The sequence below is a fragment of the Ixodes scapularis genome, unplaced genomic scaffold, assembly GCF_016920785.2.
Source record: "Ixodes scapularis isolate PalLabHiFi unplaced genomic scaffold, ASM1692078v2 PGA_scaffold8__174_contigs__length_109621045, whole genome shotgun sequence".
Taxonomy (NCBI): domain Eukaryota; kingdom Metazoa; phylum Arthropoda; class Arachnida; order Ixodida; family Ixodidae; genus Ixodes; species Ixodes scapularis.
Genome location: NW_024609883.1, coordinates 9,683,147 through 9,705,869, shown reverse-complemented (window position 1 = coordinate 9,705,869; position 22,723 = coordinate 9,683,147). Strand labels below are relative to the sequence as shown.

At 43.4% G+C, this 22,723-nt stretch overlaps 2 protein-coding genes across 2 annotated transcripts in view; both read left to right on the top strand.

The window, feature by feature from the left end:
- The first annotated feature begins 2,533 nt into the window (after positions 1-2,533).
- Positions 2,534-22,723, top strand: part of LOC8041283 (laminin subunit beta-1) — a 97,985-nt gene continuing 77,795 nt past the window's right edge. Inside the window, exons 1-3 of the mRNA XM_029993932.4 lie at positions 2,534-2,785; positions 5,086-5,197; positions 18,948-18,995. Of these exons, the coding sequence (XP_029849792.2) occupies positions 5,098-5,197; positions 18,948-18,995 (148 nt within the window). The 5' untranslated portion in view covers positions 2,534-2,785; positions 5,086-5,097. The remainder of the gene's footprint in view (positions 2,786-5,085; positions 5,198-18,947; positions 18,996-22,723) is intronic.
- On the top strand, positions 20,008-21,961 carry LOC115331737 (keratin, type I cytoskeletal 9). Its single transcript, XM_029993978.4, has 3 exons — positions 20,008-20,461; positions 20,559-20,763; positions 20,853-21,961. Exons 2-3 carry the CDS (start codon positions 20,598-20,600, stop codon positions 21,917-21,919), a joined length of 1,233 nt encoding a protein of 410 aa, XP_029849838.2. The 5' UTR covers positions 20,008-20,461; positions 20,559-20,597; the 3' UTR covers positions 21,920-21,961.

Below are 22,723 nucleotides of genomic sequence, written 5' to 3'. Positions count from 1 at the left end.
ACATTCTTGGAATGTTGAAGATTTACGTAAGAACATTCTATCAACGTTGTCAGAATGTGGCGCAGGCACTTATCGCTACATTCGGGGAATGTCTTCAAAGGGATATTCTTAGAACGTTCTGAGAACGACATAGAACACTACCAGGTCATTCAATCGACATTGAAACATCCTAACAAGGTTCTAAGAACGTTCTCAGTACATCCAAAGAACTTCTGCAACATTCTCTGAATGTTGCAAATTTACATAAGAACATTCTATCAACGTTGTCAGAATGTGGCGCACGCACTTATCGCTACATTCGGGGAATGTTTTCTGCACGAAAGAACATTTAATCACCATTCTAACAAGGTTTTAAGAACGTTCCCAAAACATCTGCAACATTTTCTGAGGAATGTTTACAAAGATTCCAGAATTATGGCTTGCTTAGCTTACAGCCCCACTACACACACTACACATATTGATATCATAAATCTCTTCACAGAGCAATCAATATTTTTCAGTCTAAATATATTTTCTCCAGACCTAGCACAATCTAACCGCTTTTCCAGCGCATTAGCCAGAGACTGTACTATAACGGCAGTTTACTCCTACTTGTCAAAACGTGCTGCATACATAACTGATTACTCACTCCGAGCATAAGAACAGATACCTAAGCATCCCACACCCGAGCGGGACATACCTTTTTCAAGTTATTGAATCCGAGATGCTAAAAATCGGGTCTATTCAGAACTGCCCCTCCACATACGCAGTGAGTGCCAAGCTCATTATCAAATTTTGAAGACCATTGCTTTTCTCCTACACCTTATCTCACATTCCTCGGTAGACTCGTATAAGATGAAACTGATCCCTTATGCTAAGTTTCCAAAACCTCCACTTAATTTGCATATTTTTGGCACAAGGTGGCATATAGTGGATGGCGTTTCGAAACACAAATTGCTTGAAAGCTCCGTAAAGTTGGCTTCACCTGCGAAAATTCTAGAAATGTTCGCAAGCGAACGTTCCAAGAATGTTGCACATATGAATGTTCAAAGGGGAACGTTCCAAGAACATTGTGCAAACGAATGTTCGCCAACAAACGTTTCTAGAATGTTGAGCAGCTTACCTTGTAAAGAATGTTCGCATACGAACGTTCCTAGAACGTTCCGAATGGTGTTTTAACGTTCCTTCAACATTCAGAACACCCAGGGAATGTTCACACGACATTGGATGCTACGTGGGAAGTGCCATTTGCACCATTTGAGTAAATGAAAAATCGACGACATATATATCTTAATTCCTTAAAAATACTTATTTGATTCAAGTCGGAGCACATATACAACGCTAATAAGCAGGAATATTTTGGAAAACAAAATTTTTATGGCAGACCTTCAAAAATGTATATTTAGGCGGGAATAAAAAAACAAAAAAGTTTGTGCTGGCGTATTTGGAAAAACTGGCGGTCTTGCGGTGATTGAGTGGTGACAATAAATGGCAGTGATCCATGCATTACTTTTGGTAGGTTAAAATCGAGGAATATATCACAAGCTTAATTACTTGTCATTATATAACTACCGCAGAGCTATAAGGCATTAGAGAGGAGATGAGGTGGTTACTGATGAGAGTCAAGTGTCACAGGGAACTAGATAAATAATGCTCAGCTTGGATAAGCTATAGTTTGAGAAATAGAAAGCTTGTGGAGAAACGGCATTTATACTGCGGCAGTTGACATTGACAGAGAGAAAGACTGAGAGGTACAAGAGCAGTAAAACAATGGAAACATATGAACAGCTGCATTTTGATCCCAATTTGGTCTGCACGGTACCTGAACAGCAGCAAAAGCTTCCGGCGGGGATTCCCCGCGTTCTCTTGGACCGGGCGGAACTGCTTGCCCCATCGAGTTCGGAGGCGTCGTGTGTGGGAAAGAAGAACCAGCCCCCCCTCAGAAGATTCCGGGGGACTCTGGTGACTCCGAGTCTGGGACGGGACACGTTTGCCCGAGACAAGCAAAGGAGCCCGCGCGTGGGCGCGCCCCGGGGGAGAGGGCGGTGCGCTGTGGCGAGGAGGAGTCCGACCGAGCAGGGTACGGACATCAACCACCTAAAGAAGATGCCTGTTAAACGTAATGTGCGAAATAATCAGCGCCTTGCCACCTAGAGGTTGGGTTGACCAACTTTACACATCGTTTGTTTGTTAGGTGAACATTTTAACAATTAATCGGTACGTTTTTTTTTTTACTTGAAAAGAGTGCGACGTAAACGTACTATGCACAACGTAAAACACACTTTACCTTTTTTGCTAGCTACTGTCACTACATTTTTCCTCGGCATAAGATAACTAAATAAAATACACTTACGGTTCTAATAGTACTTCACTTTAATGGGAGGTTTCAAGCGCAGGTAAAACAGCGATTTTATTTATGTGGAAGCCTGAACGGCCTCAACACCTCGCAGTAAATATGCTTTACTGTCCCACCAGAGGCGCCTCGACTAACGCTATCAAGTGACGTCATAGCTTCATGGGTTTCCTCTAAGTTGTGCCCTCCGTGTCCCGCCGTCGGCAGAGCAGCGAGAAAGTGGCGCAGACTCGCAGCGCAGACCTCGCGGCGCCTAACGGCACTCCCGTACAAGCAAAAAGCGAGCCCGCCCAAGTCAGTCGGCGAGCGCTCCTCTCTCCACTGCACCAGCCAGCAGCGGCGCCGATCGACTTCGACTCGCCGGCGGGGGCGCTAAACTTCTTTTGTAGCGGGAACGTCAAAGTTTCGTCTCGCTCAGAACAACGACTACCCCGTGCCCCGATGCCCGCAGCGGTGAGTCGCCCTCGAAACACTCTCTTCCGCGCTGACAGCTCCGTGCTCCCAGCGAACGTGCGTCAACGAAAACATGTGTTCTCCCTTCCTTTCTTGTTCGAACGTTTCTGGGATGGGAACCGACGGACCCCGCACCCCCATCGCCTCCTTCCCTTCTTTTCGGTGTTTGGACCGCTCGCGTTGCGATCCGGATCCCTACCGGCGGCTTTTTGGGGCCCTGCCAGCGAAGATGCGTCCCTAAACCGTCGCGTTTCGGTCCGTTTCTCGTCCGAACCGCACGATTCAAAGTCCGGCTGTTTCGTGCTCCCCCCCTCCTCCCCACGAAGCGCTGTTTTCCCATCCGCCCACTCCGTGCAAGTCTCGTCCTATATATGGACAGACTCGCCTCCACACATAAAGGGCGCGACCGTCTCGTGGCCCGTCCGATTGCTTGTGCATCGAAATTGAGGCCAGTTGATTCGGATGGAACAGCTCCTCCGTCCGTGTTCATCTTGGATCATCGCTCGCCCCTTCTCCGCGGGATCATTGAACAGTGGAGCACTTCTCCAAGAAACTCCTTGTCGAGATAAAAGAGATGCTTTATCGGGTTCGGGTCGCCTTTTCCCAAATGCCCTCGAAGGGTGGAGCCGATTGCGCTCTCCAGATATCTTGGGGGTTCAATGTGCGCGAAATTCCGTCTCCAGAAATTACTAATCTTTTCGTGGTTCAGTAATTCAAGCGTGCGCACGGTGGCGTAACGTGTGGGACACAGAAACTCCTCCGCGGCTAGGTCGTTATCTATCGTCTCGGTTAGGGGAAAAAAAAAGATAACAAAGAAGAGCCTCTTTTTCGCGAATCCCCCTCTCCACTTTTTGGACGGGGCTTCGGTTACGACCGGAGAGTAACCCAACACGTGAAGGGGGGACGGCAGTGTAGCCTTGAAGAAGGCTTCTTTCACACACTCTGGCCGCTGGGAAAGAGGCTTTTAAAGGGGTGGGCGAGGGTAACCCCGTTATCGCGGCCACTTTACTGCCCTAGTCCCCCCCACAGCCCTAGGAATGACGTAGTAAAACTCTACGTGGATTACTTCGGGAGTAACATTCGCAGGAAGGGGGCAATGAACCATACAACTTTCTCAACTCAATTAATGCTATTAGAGAGAAAACAAGTCGATATTGTGTGTGTACTAGCAATCAGATACAAACAGGGCTGAAAATGTTTAAAACAAACTGACATTTTGTGTGCAATCTTCTTGAACTTATTTTTGTGCAGTTAAATAAATGGCATAACTCTAAGAAAACAAATTAAGAAACATTTGCTTCAATATATTGCCAGCAAATGTCACGATATGGTAATGAGAGAAAAATACACAAAGTATTAAATGCTTCATCGCTAAATATTTTAGGCTGAAGGGATTAAATCTTTTTTTAAATAACATATAACAACATCTTGTTTCTCTTCTTCTTTTTCTTTCTTTCTGATGCAAATTGTTGTGCTTTTTATTTCAGACTGTAGTTTACATTCCTACATCAGAAACATACCTTTATCAAGCTGGATGCCAACTTGAGGCCTGCATTAAAACGTGGAAAAAGGGGGAGGGGTACACGATATGTCTTAGGCTTTAACCATATTTTCTAATGACTCGGGGTTTTTTTCTGAGGGAGTTAGGAACATGGGAATTAGAGAAAAATAAAAGATTTCACAGCTCAAAAAAAACAACAAAAAAACACTCGCCCAATTTCTGTCTACTCTCCATGATGGCAGACAATGTTGGAAACAGTCTGATGTTAACAGTCAATTCCTCCACTGTCTTCTACAAAGATGAAATAATGCTAATAACTATTTCATTCATTCTTTCATTCATTTCTTTTTATATTCTTTTAAATGGCTAAAGTCATTGGTACACAAAACATTGTTTCTTTATCAGTCACTGAGCTCTGAAAGGCTACTACAGGAAATGTCTTTATCATTTCTTTATGCAGAATTGTGCAAAATGTTGTAAAGATGCCTCAGCAAAAAGTTGGCATCAATTTCTTTCTGCTATTGAACATGCACAAAACCCAAATATTTTGAACCATCAATCTAATTCTCTAAACATTTACTGAAAAACATGAGGGCCTGTTCGTGCCAGCAATTATTCTAAAATTCAGGGGTGACCCACAGTTGTGTTAGTTGGCAGCTGGTGGCAGATGTTAAAGCTTCTTTTTCCAGAAAAAACATTTTTGGAAGGGGCAGTTCTGCACACTGTCAATGCAGATTATGATTAATTTGGATGTCTCATATTGTTTGATTTTTAGTGTTGTCTTTCCATTGTTTTGCAGAGAATCTGAAGGATGAATCTCCATAGGCTCTCGCGGTTGACGGCATCAACGTCGAAAGAGCATGTGCGGCTCTGTGCCGTGCTCTCCTTGTTCTTCATTGCATCATGGGCACGTGAGTGGAACATACTGCTGTTGCTTGTTGAAGGCTTTGAAAATTCCACAAGTACCCGTATAGGCATGCAAGTTGCAGTTAATGTAAGCTTCAACTTTAAAAAAAGGAAAAGGATTAGTATATTTACATACCAACTCACGAGGTAAAATGAAAATGCACGTTGGAAAATCATTCATTCATTCTACAGTTTACAACACTTTTAATGATTTAGGATGGTACAATAACAATTGGTTGTGTAAGCAGTTGCTGAGAACGGCACTTTGTGATAAACATTATCTTCAGTCATCAGAGAGTAGAATAACCATATTTATGCAATTCCTGAGAAGAGCAATTATCTTTGATAGAAAATTATGTTCCAAAGCTTCTGAGAAAGGTAGGAAGCCCAATGTTTCACATATGTTAAAAACTCTCTTCATCATTGGATAGTTTGAAGCAATATTTTGATTATCGGTCCTAAGAGGTGCAAGCATCTTTAGCATTTAAAGAATAAAATGAATGATATGCGACAACACCTGAAGAGGATGATCATCATCAATAAACATTCCCTGCAAGGTATAGGAAAAAAAAACAACATTTACGACAGCTTTGTGAAGTGCAATAATTTGTCAGGTTATCTTCAGTGCTTAGAGTAGCGAAAGTTCACTATATGTGAGGAGTCCTCAGAAGTGCCAATTATCTTTTTTAAACATTCCCTTCAGTATTTAAAAAAATATAATAATTTTTTCAATGGTTTCTGAAAAGCATGATTACCTGGGTTTAATTTTTGTACTTAGAGAATACTACAGAATTCACTATTTCCAACAACTTATGAAAAGTGTGGTCATCTTAATTAAACATTCTGCTCAGGGTTTGGGAAATGATTTTGCAAGAAGTTTTGGGAACACAGTAATGTTTCAAGGATTATCTTTGCTACCTGAAGAATATTACATTATAAAAAAGTATTATTTTCTATTACTTCTGGTAAGTTTAGTTATCTTTAGTATACATTTTGTGTTATATTTCAATAATCATATTAAAAAGTTTATTGTTACAGCTCTAGTAAAGGTTAATCATCTTTGATAAAAATAAATTTTAATCTACGGTGTACCACTAAATTATTTTTAACAACTCTAATTTGGAACAATATCTTTTCAAAATCTCCTGAATATAAAAAAGTCTGTACAAAGCTTGTTCCTTTTTGGTAAAAATATAGACCCGTGGTAATCATTAGATATAAAATTATTTGTATTTGGAATTAATTGATATTTGGTAAAAAATATTTGTAAAATAATTTGTATATTTAATAAATCTTTGGTAAAAAGTATTTGTAATATATATATATATTGTGATAAAAATGATTGTTCTTAACTTTGCTTATAGGTAATTACCTTCGATAAGAATTTGCTGCATTACTCCAAGTAACTTACATTTTTTGGCGACTTAAAATTTGTGAATTAGAATAAATGTGAAAAATTTATCATGGAAGGAGGTCTCAAATGCTTATGATTTATGAACAAGCTAAGCTCCAACTGCAAGGACTAATTTTCACTCAGTATTAATTGTGACACTTTGTCACACTTTGTCAGAATTTCAGACTATTAAAGGGCCCCCGAAAATAAAAAAAAAATTAAATGTTTTTTTATACAATCAAGTTGGGACACGTGGGTTAAAAAATTAATTTTACGCGAAAAAAATTAAGTAATTTTAGAGCAATGCTGATGGCGCGAGCTTATTTTAAATTCTGCGCCCAAAGTCCATGACGTCACGGAATGGTCATTCGCTCAACGAGATGGTCATTCGCCCTTTCCCCCTCAACGTGAAGGCGGAGGCCATCTACCTCTTCTCCGGGTGCCCGGAATGCCGAGAGAGGAAACAAGTGGAAAGGAAGTGACTACCGACTAAATCGCGTCTCGCACCGTCAATGTTGCCTTAAAATATTTTATTAATTTTTTTGCATAAAATTCATTTTTTGACACGCGTGTCCCAACCAGATTGTTTAAAAAATAATTTTTTTTTTTTTCAGGGGCCCTTTAATTTATTTATCTCCCATGGGTTACAGCAGCTAGCACAATATAAAAGTCATATTTTTCAGAAACACTTCAAAAGAATGTCAGTCACCTTTGACATAAGTTTTTGTAAATATTCAAAGGATGCAACAAGTATCACAAATTTTTTCAGGAATGTCTGAAGGAAATGGTATTTTATAGTTTTTATTTATTTGTAAAATGTTGCAGTCAGCTCTAAGATTTGCCTGAATGTTTAGGTGATGAAGTTGAAAAACTGGTTACTGGAATTAAAGTGTCCCTGGTAAAAATGCCATTATGCCTGATATCTTAAAGCACAACTCTGCTTAGTTTTTTTTTTTTTGTGTGTTTTGTTACGACTGGTGTAACTCCTTAGAAAGCTAGTCTCAAACTTTAGTCCCGGAGAGTTGCGGCAAAACCGAAACTATGGGCTCGGGAGCGGCGATAACGGCTGTAATCAGCTACAGTAACAGCATCGGTGAAACGTTTGCACGTGCCGTGGGTGCTCAATTTCTCTGCGTCTGCACAGTCCCCGAGAAGCTCCAGTCACCAACTCGTATGGCGGCTGAAGAGCACAGGCTGCGCATAAATGACGAAAACTTTTCCCAGTGTTGCTTGCACAGCAGCTGATTTGCTGACAATCTGCTGTAGGTAGAGCCGATTGCAGTACTTTTAGTCCCCATTTTGATGGGGGCCTTGTTTTGATACATTTTGTTTATTGCTTCCCGCTGATAGCATTTCTTTTGAGTAGAGTTACCCTTTAAGATTGTGAGGGGGTAACAAGCAATAAAGAATTTGTTTGGCTCATCTTACTACTATATGATGTAACTACCAAGACTCAATGAATGCAATACAAACAGATGACTTTCCCAGTACATTAATATGGTGCATGAATAATTAGTCAACATAGAAGCTTTGAGTGACTAATAAATAAAACCTGAATGGACAATTGAAATAATTATATTTGATATATACGGAGCGTTTTTGGAAACACTGGCCAAATCACTTCTGCAAAAACTATGCACTATACAGAAAAAAGGTTGATGCTGTAGTGGTCTGTGCCAAAGGGCCCATTAAGAAAAATGATTAGCGTTCAGTTTAATTAAATAATTACTTTTTAGTTCTTAAGTTGTTAATTATTAACCTTAAAAATAAAATTTCAATCAGACACTTGATGCGAATCATGAAAATATTGCTTAATTTGGACGCGTTTCTAGGTTTAATTTTTATATCGGAGTGCGTCTCCGTGCCAGCGAAAGCACGCCCCCAAGGCCCAAATGCGCAACGTGCGTGCACTCCCACGCATCGCACGTAAAGATGCGTCTTCATTGTCTTTCACAGTGGCACTGACATAAAGAAAGCAAAGCTCATCTGGCAGTTCGGAGGTTTTCTTATCTTCTACGTACAATGCGGGGCGGCGCAGGTACGTTGCGTGTTTTGGCCACGGGGAGCGGGATTTGCTTGCGCGGAGATGCACTCTGATAAGAAACTGAAACCTAGAAACATGCCCCAATTGGGCATTTTATTGGAGTGTCGTCGTAAAATGCTGTTACGACATTCGATAATGCCCTGCAAGTTTCTAAGTAAAACCATGCCTAAATGTTAATAACTAAAAATTTAAATACTGCAAAGTAATTAACTGTATAATTATGCTGAACACTAATAATTTTCCCTAATGGGCCCTTTGAAACAGATTGCTATGGCATCAACCTTTTTTCTGTGCAATGCATAGTTTTCGCAGGGGTGATTTGGCTCATGATTTAAAAAACACCTTGTATATATTGTTGCCCATGAACATCAGAACCTTATTCCAGCAGGGAAGCTGTAACCCAGATTGAAAGAATCTCGCTGACGGAAAATACATTTTAGAACACAAACTACAGGGTGAAACAAGGAGACGCCAGGCTCTTTAAATCGACCGGAAAATTCGGTTTCTTAACCTATCACGCTACGACTTTGTGCAGCGTTGACCACAGATGGTGCATTTTTTTTTTTTGTAAAATTTGCAAAGAGCGAACTTACCTGAAGAAAAAGTAAAGGAAGAAAAAGGCTTAGCTCCTATGGAAACGCAGCGACGCCACCGGTCTGCAAACAACACGGTGCCGTTTCGCTTGGGAGACAAGAGATGGCGCAAGCGGTCGCGACGCCAACTGCCGCCAACGAACGAGCAGACGATGCCGAGAGCCGGCCCTTTTGCAGACAAGGAACTGCAGTTCCTTGCTGTTACCGCGCCTGTCTTTTTTGTTTCTGCGACTGTCGCCGCCTGCGGAACGCGCGCTGCTTTTGAGTTGAAAAGATTGTCTGCTAAAAAGGCCTGCTCTCGGCGCCGTATGCTCGTTCGTTGGCGGCGTTTGTTGCGCCATCTCTTGTCTCCCGTGCGAAACGGCGCCGTGTTGTTTGCAGACCGGTGGAGTCACTGCATTTCCATAGGAGCTAAGCCTTTTTCTTCCTTTACTTTTCCCTCAGGTAAGTTCGCTCTTCGCAAATTTTACAAAAAAAATGCACCATCTGTGGGCAACGCTGCACAAAGTCATAGCGCGATAGGTTAAGAAACCGAATTTTCCGGTCGATTTAAAAAGCCTGGCGTCTCCTTGTTTCACCCTGTAGTTAGTATAGCAGATTCAGGGTTTGACTTCCATTAAATTTGCTTAGTATATATATGAAGAGTAGAAGCCCCCTACCTTTTATATCTAACATTTTAGCATTAATATAGCTCAACAATAAAAGGAGTTATCGCTCATCACTGTCATGGTTATTGAGAAGGCACCCTGTTGGAAGCAGTTTGTGTGGAAAGCAAATTTTTTTATATATCTTGCAGACCATTCTAGAAATGGGCTTCTGGCTTTAGCCATTTTCTGCATTGATACATATGGTGCACGCTCTGCTTGTTTTTGTAGGTGACAAACACACGCATGCTGGGCAGTGATTTTGTAAATATTGGAGTGGCGTATGTCGGGGTGGCCAGACGGACATGTGCAGTCATAAAAAGGGCCAGTAGGGAAGAGCTGCAGTAAAGGGGACGTGGCAGTTTTTTTAAAAATTATTTCGTCCCAATTTGTATTGTGATTGCTCAATATGTTTTTAATTATGCGTCCCCGTTTATGAAATAAGCAACTTGTCCGATGTAGTATGTACGGTTGCACGAGGCTACCAAAACATGCAGGCTGCCTTTTATTCCATTTCCATTTTCTTCCGATCTCGAGAAAGGGAGTGGGGGTAGGCTTACCAGGGAGCTGCGAGTTGAACTTGGACCCGTGAAGTGCCATGTGCGGCTCGCAAACCACAATTTGGCCACACCTGGTTTGAGTGTGCTTTCATATATATATTTATTGGCAAATTATGCCAGTGAGGTCAAGACAACACAAACAACTCGGAAACATTTTTCAAACGTGTCGAAAATAGGAGGTAAATTATGAAGACGCATATCAACAGGTAGCATAGATGGCCACCCGTGCAGCGATCAAAATGCCAGCTAGTTCTCAACTTCCACAGAAACGGCGCCACGCGCTTCGTGCACCTTGGTGCAGTCAACCCTTTTAATGCGTCCCTCCGCAATGAGCGCCCCTCCATCGCCGTTGTCTCCGATGTCGTATTAGGGGTGAGGAGGGGAGCGATCGTCCCTGATGAAGGGGCACATGCCTGCTCTAATTGGATCAAATGACGTTTCCTGTGGGGGCCGACACTTCTGCAAGTGGTTTGATAGCAGACGAGGGCGAGGGAGACTCGAGATGCCAACTCTCCAGTTGCTCCTCCCGGCTGCCACGTGGTCTCTAGCCGTGGGAGCGCCGATCTTCACGTCGCCGCCGCTGTCTTGGGGCCGTCTTGCGAAGGTCTAGAGTTTCCTTGGGCAGGCAGAGATGAGATAAGTGTCCGCTGGAACCCAGGTCACCCTCCCCGCCTCCTTTAGAAAGTTTTGTAACGGGGGCAGGCGGCCGGGTTTGATGAGTAGGCGACGGCGGACGTGACCTTAGGAGGGACGCGCTCTGGCCTCAGGGTCATTTCAGTTTAGGCCTGGTGCCCCGTCGTGGTGTGTGGCATGGGCGGATTCCGGTTCGCTCGGGAGCGAGCGTGTTTTCCGCATTGTGTTTCCTCACGTTCGTGTTCCCTGGACGGTTAATTAAGGGTAACTGGGGTTAGTGCCACAGATTGGGTGTCTCGAGTGTCTCACCTGTGCTTTGGGCATGCATGTTGCCAACACAGAATGGTGTTAGGCAAGCCTCTGTGAGATGAGCCATTCCGAAAAAACGCCACGGCTCAGCCGCTCAATTTCGCGAGACTGAAATCCCATTCCATAAAGTAAAATTTAGTAAGTTGTGCTAATTAATTACAACTAGTAATGATAGTTAATAATCGGAACATAAATATATGCATTCTTTGTCTGCATGCTGTGTCTCTTGACTTTAACTGTAAGATTGAAGTTTTGTTTGCTTATATATTCTTATTTACGTGAAGGCATCATGACGTGATTCCTTTACCTTTGCCTGTCTAAAGCTTCAGAATACAAGTTTGAAGTGTAGTGAACATGGGGTGCACATTATCTTTCTTGTTTCTTTCCTGATTTGTGTGAGAAATCGAGGGGCATGTTTCTGTGCAACTCGGCTTGAGAGCCAGAGGAAGGCTGTCACGATACCAAGGCAGAGGATTGCCAAACACACTCTGCTGAAGGCTTCCAATCTTCTGCGCTATGGTGACAAGGAAGGAGTGTCACCTTCTCTTAAGGACAGCAAGTGCAATGGAGATTTCGATAGTTGGCACTTGCAATGTTGGCCATTTTGATTGTTGAGTCTAAACATAGTCCTCCTATATTTAAGACTAGTCTAGTAATTCATTCATTCATTCATTCATTTATTTTTCGTGCTCATGAACGGCGAGTAGCCTATGTAATGATGCACAGAGTCAAAAGAAACACACATAAGAAATCAACAGCACATGCAACAGCTAATATCTATTATGGGGGAACAGGAAATAGGTAACAGTTAAATATCAGCCAGAGAACACCAAAACGCTTGAACACTTGAGTTGAAAATGTCGATGTCGATGCTGGTTGTACTGAACCTGTTATAAAAATGTTGGATGCGGTTCATGGGACTGGAGAGGTTGATTTTTTGAACTGAGAAAGTGGGATTAACCCTCAAAAGCACTCGCGGTACATATATGCTAATAGCTGATGTAAGGGTCGAACAGTCAATGCAACCATGAACGCATTTATACAAAAAAACTAGATCGCGCTCAAGTCTTCTCGAGCTTAGTGTGGTACAATCACATCGTCGTAAAAGCCTGTTATACTCATAATAAACACTGCGGCCAATATAGCGATCATATACAATACGGAAGAAACGTCTCTGCACGTTTTCGATTTTTGCTTGGTTTGCATTACCAATACAATTCCAAACAACAGAACTAAACTCAAGCTTGCTACGTATTAATGAAAAATACAAAATGAATATGCAAGCTGACGAAGGGAATTCACGTGTTATTCTCGAAATAACACCTAGCGTCCGATAGGCAGCATTTGTGATGTTGGAAACATGTTCATTGAATGACAAAGATGAATCAATATATACTCCTAGATCTCTTGTGCATTCAACCCTACGCAGAGGTAGGTTCTCAAGATAATAACAAAAGCTTACAATTTCCAGTTTCTTAGAAAAGGACATAACTACAGTTTTTTTAGGATTTAGTGTTAACAAATTGCGGCAACACCAATGATGCACAGCATTAACATCCTCCAGTATCATTTCACAGTCATAGATGGATGAGACCTGCCTAAACAATTTGATGTCGTCAGCATATTGCAAAATATGTGAATGGCGGACACAAGAACCAAGATCATTTATAAAGACATTGAATAAAATTGGTCCTAGTATGGACCCCTGTGGCACACCCGAAAATGACACATAAGGTTTAGAATGATGGCTCTGGCTAAAATTACGCCTCACTATTTTCACTGGAAAATTGGTCAAGATGCAATAAAAATGCTGCATCTCAGAAATTAAACGTAAACCTTCCGGTGGACATCCGTGATCAAAGGACCGAACTGGCCTTGAAACGTCGGACACTGTATCAATTTTTGGTTAGAGTTTTCCTTTCATTCATCTCAAAAATTGAACGTAGCTGTTTGAAACTACTTATACCCACTTCTGGCTTGGGCAATTGTGGTTTAAGCACTTGATTAATTTGGGGAGGGGAGCATTAATTATATTTGATATTGGCAGAGGTTTAATGTGTCGATTGAGTGAGAACAGCAAGCACACAACTGCGTAAATTGTTTACACCACTTTTCACGACGCTACTCCTGTTCAAAGGGATCCAATATGGTCCAAGAAATAGGGCTTGTTTTCCGGTTGAAATAACATGAAATGGTGTTTGACTGGCTAGTAGTTTTCCCTGGGTAGAAAAAAATGTAAATGTTCTTCTTAAAGAAATAGTGAAATATAGAAATAAAAAAATGCAGGTAATATTGGATGTTACGTCTGAAAATGTGCACAGTTATTTAGTAGAGGAAAAATCTATTTCATAACTCAGCAAACTATTATTTGCTCAATTTACTGTATAAAGTGCATCTGCATAAATATTTTTCTTGGTGATACATTTGGTTTGTTGCATAGCGGGGGCACATTAAGTATTTACAAGGACCTTAGTATATTGCAGAAACTTGGACATCCTAGTTGGGTAAAGCACACCTAAAAAGTACTTGAAGTAAAGTACAAAGTAAATGAGATATAATTTACTTCAAGTGGTAAGTACACTGGGCACAATGTACTTAAATTAAAATATTATAAATACAATGTATTTTAAAGTAAATTACAAGTGCTTTGAGCACAACCTTTCATTATGCCCTTTAATGGCATGCATTGCCCCAGGGGTAATCGGGGCTGCATCAGTGATTTTCTGAATGGCGGCGAATATTGGATAAAGCCGAGTGGCCACACAGTAGTATTTTTTACTCGCACTGGCTATAATCACCTTACAAGGCACTTCTTTGTATCGGTCTTATAGCCGCCATTACCTCTCTCAGATGACCAGATCAGCAACATGTCGTCTGCTCACGTTTCTGGTCAGAGCAGAATATCCCTCTCAGTATTTCTTCGGAGTTGGCAAAGCATCATTTTGTGATACAAACTTAACAAGATCAAATTTCGAGGATCTACTTTGAAGTTGGGAGTTGTACTTTTCTTGGAAAGTACCAGAAACAAAATAGTATAAGTAAAGTTCTATTGCATACTCAGAGAACATACTTCAAGCAAGGACAAGTTTTCTAAACCTACTTGAAGTAGTACTTTAAGTGCCAATGTAGTTAAGGTACTTCCCAACACTGATCTTAGTGTAGCTAACACTAAGCAAAGGCCTCTAAGTTCCTGCAAATTGGCATACAAACCAATATGACAAGAAAATGGGTTGCTGCATTTGGATGAATGTGACTGGAGTGAATTGAAAGAGGACCAGTCATGTGCACTGAGTCCTCTCTCTCCCTGTTTTATACATTCATAGTCTTCCAAGCTCAATATAAACTGTCAGCGCCTATTCATTTTTTTTTTATTTGAATAGCAAAACATTAAGTTTGCTTCCTTGAGTGTATATCAAAACCAGGCATGAACTATCACAGATACATGATTGAAATAACTAAAAAAAGAAACCATGGAAAAAAAACAACTAAATTATAGCTTACGTTTTGATCAACTTTATGAAGGTTCTTTTTAGTAACTTATTTTTTGTAAAATATTTTCAGCAATCTGACAATTAGAAACCACAATTGCATCCACATATTAACTGTGACCTATACACCAACTCATGTTTACAAACAAACCAGAGCGCCCCTAGCGGACGCCACCGGCGCCGCGCATGCGCGGTGGATGGTGGGCAAGAAGCCCGCCGTCGCCCATAAACAAACCATTGAATTGCGTTGTTGTCGGCGTCGGTGGGAGTCCCCGTGCTCTTTTTTCGCGTTGGAATTGTTGATTCTACGTCCTCCTAACAATGTCCGACTACTTGAGCGGCTTCAGCAAAACTAACGAGGTAAAACTTTGCGTGAATAATGTGACGTGCGGCGATTCATTTCACGTGGACGCCGCAGAATGGGCGACGGCTAAAGCCTGACTCCCACGATGAGATTCTGCTTGCTATTTTCAGTCGCGACGTCGCTCGGACTGCAAAAGCGTGGACCGTAGCTGCGATGGTGGACGTCGATACTGAAAACAGCAAGTAGAATCGGGCATTGCAAGTCGGTGATGGCCACTGGTAACAACGATCAACACCTTCCTGTATCTGTTTACACTTAGCCTACTCACCCCAGCCAACCTTCAAAAGTGTTTTGAGGCCTGCACTTAGTTCTTATCGCAATTACCGGGTCAACGTTTGGTTTACGGGCCGCTGTCGTTTAACGAGCTGACGACAAAAAGCAGCCAAGTTAGAAAGAGCTAGCAGACGACAGTTCGAACGGATACGCAATGGAGCGCGGGCAAGAAGCACCGCGTCCTGCGTCAACAAACCATTCGAATGTCACGTTGTCGGCGTCTGTGTGAGTCTGTATACTCTTTTTCGCGTTGGACTTGTCTATTCTACGTCCTCATAGCAATTTCTTACCACTTTAATCGCCTGAGCGAAATTATCAAGGCTCGTTATGCCGCTAAACTTTCCGTAAATAATTTGACGTGCGGCGATTCATTCGCATGAACCCCGCAGAATGGACTCCAAAACCATGATGAGATTCTTCTAGCTATTTTCGGTCGGGATGTCGCTCGTGCTGCAAAAGTGTAGAAGGTAACGGCGATGATCGACGTCGATACTGAAAATCGGAAGCGGGAACAGACCAAGCGTAACAAGTCGGTGATGGCCACTGGTACCAATGATCAACATCTTGTATCTACTGTTTACACCGAGCCTACTTAAGTCTTTTGAGGCCTGCAATTACTTCTTATTGCAATCACCGGGTCAAAGTTTGGTCGACGGGCCGCTTTTGTTGGAACGAGCAGACGACAAAAAGCAGACAAGTTTGAAAGAGCCGACGAAAGTTCGAACGATCAGGCGGCCGTGTGAATTTGAAGACGCACTGAACCCGTGGGTGGTCCGGAAAACTTGGCGGTTTTCTCTCGTTCATGTTGGAGCAAAGCAAACACATCTGGCGATCACAAAGCGTTGCCCTCACACGCAATCGTAGTTCGACAGCGTCTGGTTTGCCCCTTTCACAGCTACTATCCACGTCCTCGGACGAACGGAGGGGGCAAAAACACATGAAAACTGATCTTCAACCCTTCCCAGACTCTCTTGGTACAGCCCCCGTCGCAGCATTTTGACGAGAAGGCAGGTTTTTTGTCTCGTTTCATCCAAAGGAACACAGGAATGCATGTCTGGCACGGCGACTTCTGCCCACCGCCCCAGACCGGAAGTGCGTCCGGCGCGCCACCACCGCGGCGTGACGTAGGAGAGTTGGTGTATATTTAGACTTGTACACATTACTGAAAAAAAAAGTAACCGATTACAATTACTTCACTCTAAAAAGTAACCGATTACAACTACAATTACATCATAAAAAAAGTAATAAAAAATTACTCTAAAGTAATCGATTATTTCCCATGTTACTTTTCATTAAACTTTTTTATTATGGTAGCATAATCCTTGGGGTCTCACACTCAGTTCTTCGGAAAAGAAAAAGAAAGCCTTGACCATTTTTGCTTAGAGCTGAGTGAGTGACGCCGACACACCCAAACGTCTTTCTCGTGGAAAAAAAAAATAAATAAAAAGAGCCCTGTTTAAATACGTTACTCACAAGAGGCTGGATAACAGGCTGAAGTTGAGCTAGTTGGTACATAATTTAGTAAATGGTCAGCTAGAATGATAGGGACAAAACACACACAGGGAGAAACAGAGACATACACACCGCTGACAATCAACTAAGACTTTGTATTTCTTCTTCATCACTTTGACCCAAAGATTCCCACCTAAAGTAATGCCAATGAATCTCCCTAAATCCTTACATTAAAATTCTAAATAAAATTAACTAATTACATTAAATTACTAAATTTGGTCACTAACACCTCCCCGATTCAACCCTGGATAAGGTCATTTTTCATACCCTAACATAGTCTCCGGTGTACAAAAAAAAAAGTACCCAGGATACGAGGCATAGTGAATTGGCCTACTAATCCTCGAGGTCCTGTGCTTAGTGGTTTCAAAAAAGAAAAAGAAAATAACCGTTGCCTAGAGTTGAGTGACTTCAGCACATCACCCCCCCCCCCCCCTCCCCCTCAACAAGAAAAATAAAAAAAAAAGAAGAGAAATTGAGAAAAATTGTAATAGTTAATTTTTTAATCAATTACAGCAAAAAAGTAATTTAATTACAAGGATCGTTACTCCTTAAAGAAAGATAGGGGGCTGACAGGGAATGTAATTGAGGTTCATTATTTCGAAGGAGTGCGATGGTCACGTCAAATGTTGAAGGTGTTTTTATCTTTGTAGCCGCAGTATTAACTTTAATCTCAGAATAGCCAAAAAGATGCACAGCTTCATCTTGTTTCTTGGTTCAGTTTTTGTTATCGGAACTTGAGAAAAGACACACAGAATCTGCATTTTTCTGGGGAAGTGGCTGGATTTTCGCAGCACACTGCAACTGCGAGGTAAACAAAACCTACATCTGTCAGCCCCCTATCCAAGAAAGTGGAACACATGTCCTAGCAAACCCAAGCCAGAAGACATCAGACCGAACCCGTAGCCCCAGAAGCCCCACGATAACACGTTTGATGAACTTCTATGGGGGAAGAGTTTCGAAGAAAGCAGCTGCTGCTAGGGCGGAAATATTTAACGACCAGTGTTTTTAGGTTTTAATAATGGTGAAGATATTCAACCACCGTTGTCTCTCGGTTTTAACCGATTTTGTATTTTCGTCAGCGGCAGCTGTTTATTTTTCGGTTAAAACCGGAAAGTGCACAGCCTAAAATCTTTGGCCATTCATGAAAAAGTGAACTGGATGAAACCAGTGTGTTAGGTTTAATGTGTGCCATGTTGTAAATTGAGCTCTGGCTTGGAGCTTGGGAAAGCAAGAAAAAGAAAACCGGAAATGATATGGCGATAAATCTCTCGTTGCGCGGCGCAGCGTAAAAAAGTAAACAGGAGGACGAAGTTGCCCCAGCGAACGGCAAGACCGGCGAGCCCGGTGCGAGCAAAGATAGCCGTTTGGGCACGAACGAAGGAAATTCAAAATCGCTGGTTGGGCACAAACAAAGGAAATGAAAGACACCGAAACAGAGCAGAAGGGGCGACGAAAAGGAACGCAACGAAAGACGCCAGGCAAAACAACTCTTCTCTGCTTTAACGAAGCTTGTAGGTTTAGAGTAGTAAACATTTCGTATTGGGTTGAAGCTTGTGGTTGTCATTAAACAACATGCCACATATATAATGAATGATTCACTGAGGATGGTGGAAATGGCTAATTCAAACACCTTGCAGCTTTCTCGAAAAATTATTGGCTTGTCTTATCGAAGGAAATGTTTAAATTGAAAGAACAGAATGAAAAGATACTACGTCTGCAAATAAAAAAGGTCATTTGATCAGAGTATCCTCACTTGGGGTCAGCCTAATATCTCTGTGTTGCGTCTTCCTTCGTCTTTTCCCCAGTCTCGGAGGTTTGTCTTAGATTATGTTAAGCCTTCACCAGCTCGTTGTCACCCTAGCTTTTTGTCCGTCAGTATTTCTATCTTTGTTAAATTGTTATACATTGTATTCATTCGACTTTGTCGTCTCTTTCCTTGCAGAGAGGTCGGGGCAGTATTCGTCATTGTACCAATCCCGACACCCTTCCGGTAAGGTCTCATGATCACTCTCCAGACACATTCGTAGATGGGAACTGTTACGAAAGCAAACATCTCTAGTCAAATCTTTGTTTAGTACTAATCTTATGTAAGCTTCTTCAAAACTGACACAAATTAAACTGACTTAGCAGGAGAGTGATGCACCTGCTTTCTCGATTCTAAGAGAGGTTCTACACTGAACTATTCTAGATTTGCTTTCTGCTTTTTAGTGCGTGTGTACTAGTTGATGTTATTGTAAACATCAATTAACTAGTGAACAGAGCAGGGCATAAAAACCTTGTCAGTGATGATTAACTCTCAGTAATATTCTGACGTGTAGATTTGCTAACTACCTTTCATAATTTGTCTATATCGTAGTATAAGGATGACGACCACTATTTCTGGCCTTTCCATTCTTTTCACTGTAATACACAGTAACACTTTGTGTGTGTAGTCTCTGTTAGTATTGTGTTGTGTGATGCTCGCTTGTTCTTGGTTTGGGGGTGGCTTTTAACTTGCAGACTAAGCTTGCACTTATTTTTCTGCATAACTTCATCTCATGTTCTAGGTGATCTCAACTTTAAGTCATATAGTTATGCATAACCACATGTTGCTTTTAACCATGAAACCAAATGGTATGGGCGGTTTTCTGGTACCGTATTTTCCGGTGTATAAGATGCGCTTTTTTTTCCAAAATTTTCGGCGGTGCGTCTTATATACTAATTTTTACTTAGAAACTTGCAAAAAGTAGGGGGTGTGTCTTATAGACGCTTTGCAGCAGCCGTGCATGGACGCCGCCATAACTGACCTTCAGTTTTTGTTTCCTCTTATTCTGTTTATTTCACTTCATCATTACCATAGCAGGCCACGTTATTGCCATATTAGATTCAACTGTGTCCCTTTCTAAAGCATCGGCCTTTGTAGAGGATCGTCAACTACCGTTTCAGTTGCTCGGCATCTCGATGAGACAAGAGAAGGTCAGCAATGGCGGCTGTAATTTGTCGCATGTGTAAAGCGTCTATACAACGGTGCGTTTTATACACCGGAAAATATGGTAATGTTTTATATCTCGATGCAAATGACTCATCTTCAACAACTTCTAGCTGCTTTCATTGGTCGTGGTATTTTTGCCATTCCAACAATCTAGTTAACTGCTCTTTCTCCACATGCCTCAACTTCATGCTTCACTACTTCTCACTGATATTGCTTTGTAACGGCTGGAACTTTTCAACACCGATGGGTGTTTGGTGCGATCCTGCTTCTCACACATTACCGTGCATTGAAAACTGTGGGTATGGACGTCTTCTCTCACTTTTTACCGCTTCTTCAGCTGCTGACAGCAAAACAAGCAGCCTTTTTATGCCACGGTAACTTTGCTGTGTTCATAAGCAAAACGCCTGCGGTGATGGGTCCCTTGAAATCTGCAAGCACAGCGTCCTTCGGCGAACAAACCCAACTACAGAGCTGACAACTTGCTGGTGGGTTCACCCTAATCAAGATGCTCTATTAACTCTAACCCCACGAGCAAGCTGTGGTTTATCTTTGGTTTTGGCTTTATCACACAAAATAAAACAGAGTCCAAGGAAGACGGTGGAACTGAGAGTCGGCAGCGTCATGTCGTGGAAGATTCTGTGGACTGGAGGACGGCCAGAGGTCGCCACCGAGCCGAAGACAGTCGCGGAGGTGCATCTAGACATTCTTCTGAAGTTGATATTCAGGAGACACGGGAAGACCGGTGGCCCGGACCGGATGGACAACGATCCAGCTACAGTTCCCGCAGGTACCACCAGACACCTCGAGAGTCCGAAGAAGAAGAGTCTGACGACACCAGGACCAACTACACGCGTCGGCGGTATTCCGTGTCTGCAGCTGGCTCCAGGGGACACCTCAGCGGGACGGAGCGAGGCAGCCGGCAAAGGTCCGAAGCGGATCTCTCGACGGCTAGTCGCGGCTCGTTGGATCACTACGCCGATCGAGACCAGTGGTCCGGCCGCAGCAGCAGTACCACTGAAAAGCCGGAGGAGGACAAAACAGGAGCCACGTACGTCCGGCAGCGTTACTATTCGATCTCGTCGAGAAAAGTCGAAGGTGTTGCCGAGTCTGCGGCAGATCTGAGCAAGCAGGTGGGACACGAGACTTCTTTGGAGCATCGTCGAGAGGGAGGCGGCGGACGCCAGACCGAAGTAGGATCCTCGGAGCGCGTTTGGACTTCAGGCCGAAGAACTGGCTCCGGGGAAGACTACGGAAGCTCGCGCTGGAGGCAACAGCACGGTTCGACGGCGGACGGCAGGGGTGGGTCCGACGCCACGACCGAAGGTCCATATCGCTCTCGAGAATGGGACTGGCGAAGTCGCACACGACGTCCCAGCACTTTCGATCAAGACACTCGGACCGGTGGAGACATGTCGCGGACCCACGTGGAGTCTTCGGAAGTGGGTGGAGCACACCGAACCTACCAGAGGTATCGGGAAGGCACATCGATCCGCGAGAGGCACCGCGTGGCGTCCACGGGTTGGCGCAACGCTTCTTCCGATCTCGGCGGCGAGCCGACGGCCTGGGAAGAGGACGCCCGACGCCGGTACGGAACCCAGGAAGGCATCAAGGGAGGTCATGGTTCGTCGGAGGACGGTGGAAGGTCCAGCTACTCTCGGACGTCCTACACGCGTCGCACCAATGGGACGTCGTACCGTGGTGGGACCTACTACTCCCGCTGGGCGGCGGGTGGACGAGAAAACGTCACCACCACCGGCGGCAGCTCCTTGTCTTACGGGGCAAGCCGGACCAGCGGAACTTACGGGGGATCTGAAGACAGCCTGTCTGGGTACACGCGGCGGGGGACGACCCAGGCGCCCACCGTTATCGATCGGGTGGATGTCGTCGTGGAAGAGAGGCACCCTCTGTCCGGTAACAAGAGGAGGTTTTTGTGGGGACACTAACGTGGTGCTGGTACGACTGTTGGCGCGCGTGGAGGTGACAACTAACCCAGTGAAATCGCTGCAACCGTGGGACATTGATCCTTGGTACAGTGAGGTTCTGGAGTTTTATCAGAGTTTGGCGGTTGTCTCTTGCATCCAACCAGGTTAAGGATAAGTGTGGCACTGGGTTGAGAGATACCAAGCTTCGAGAGGTCGGTGAATATAGGAGACGTTGCTCTGGTGACTCTTTTTACTGGTGGATTTGGAGGATCGGATCTGCAGATGCTGTTTCAGCAAGGGTGAGGCTGGGGGAGGTTGGGTATATTTGCGGTATCTGGTTTTTGGCATCTCTTTCTGACATGATTTGGTGTAACGAGTAGGGGTCTTCTTTTTCTTCAAGGTCAGTGTTTATTCTGAATGGGTGCAACTTTGAGGGAAAAAATAACATAAATTAGCCTGCAGTGGTGCACGAAAGTGCAGCAGTTCAAATGTAAGAAATGTTTTCTTAGTTGCTTGAGCCAGGGCCGTACCCAGAAAAAAATTTCGGGGGGGTTTTCGGGGACAACGGCGGCCATTTTGTCTTATTTTCGCCTATGAATCATGTGCATCGGTGGCATATAATGGAGAGTTATAGCAAACTGAAGAACCGGTCCCGGTTTGGTACCCGGTAGCCGACCGGTGCCACTGCGCGTGCGCAGAGGTGGAGATTAAAATCGGCTGGCTGCAAGTGCACCGACCAGGGCCGTACCCAGAAAAAAATTTCGGGGGTGGTCAGAACCCCCTAACCCCCCCCCCCTGGTTACGGCCCTGGCTTGAGCCTGTCTA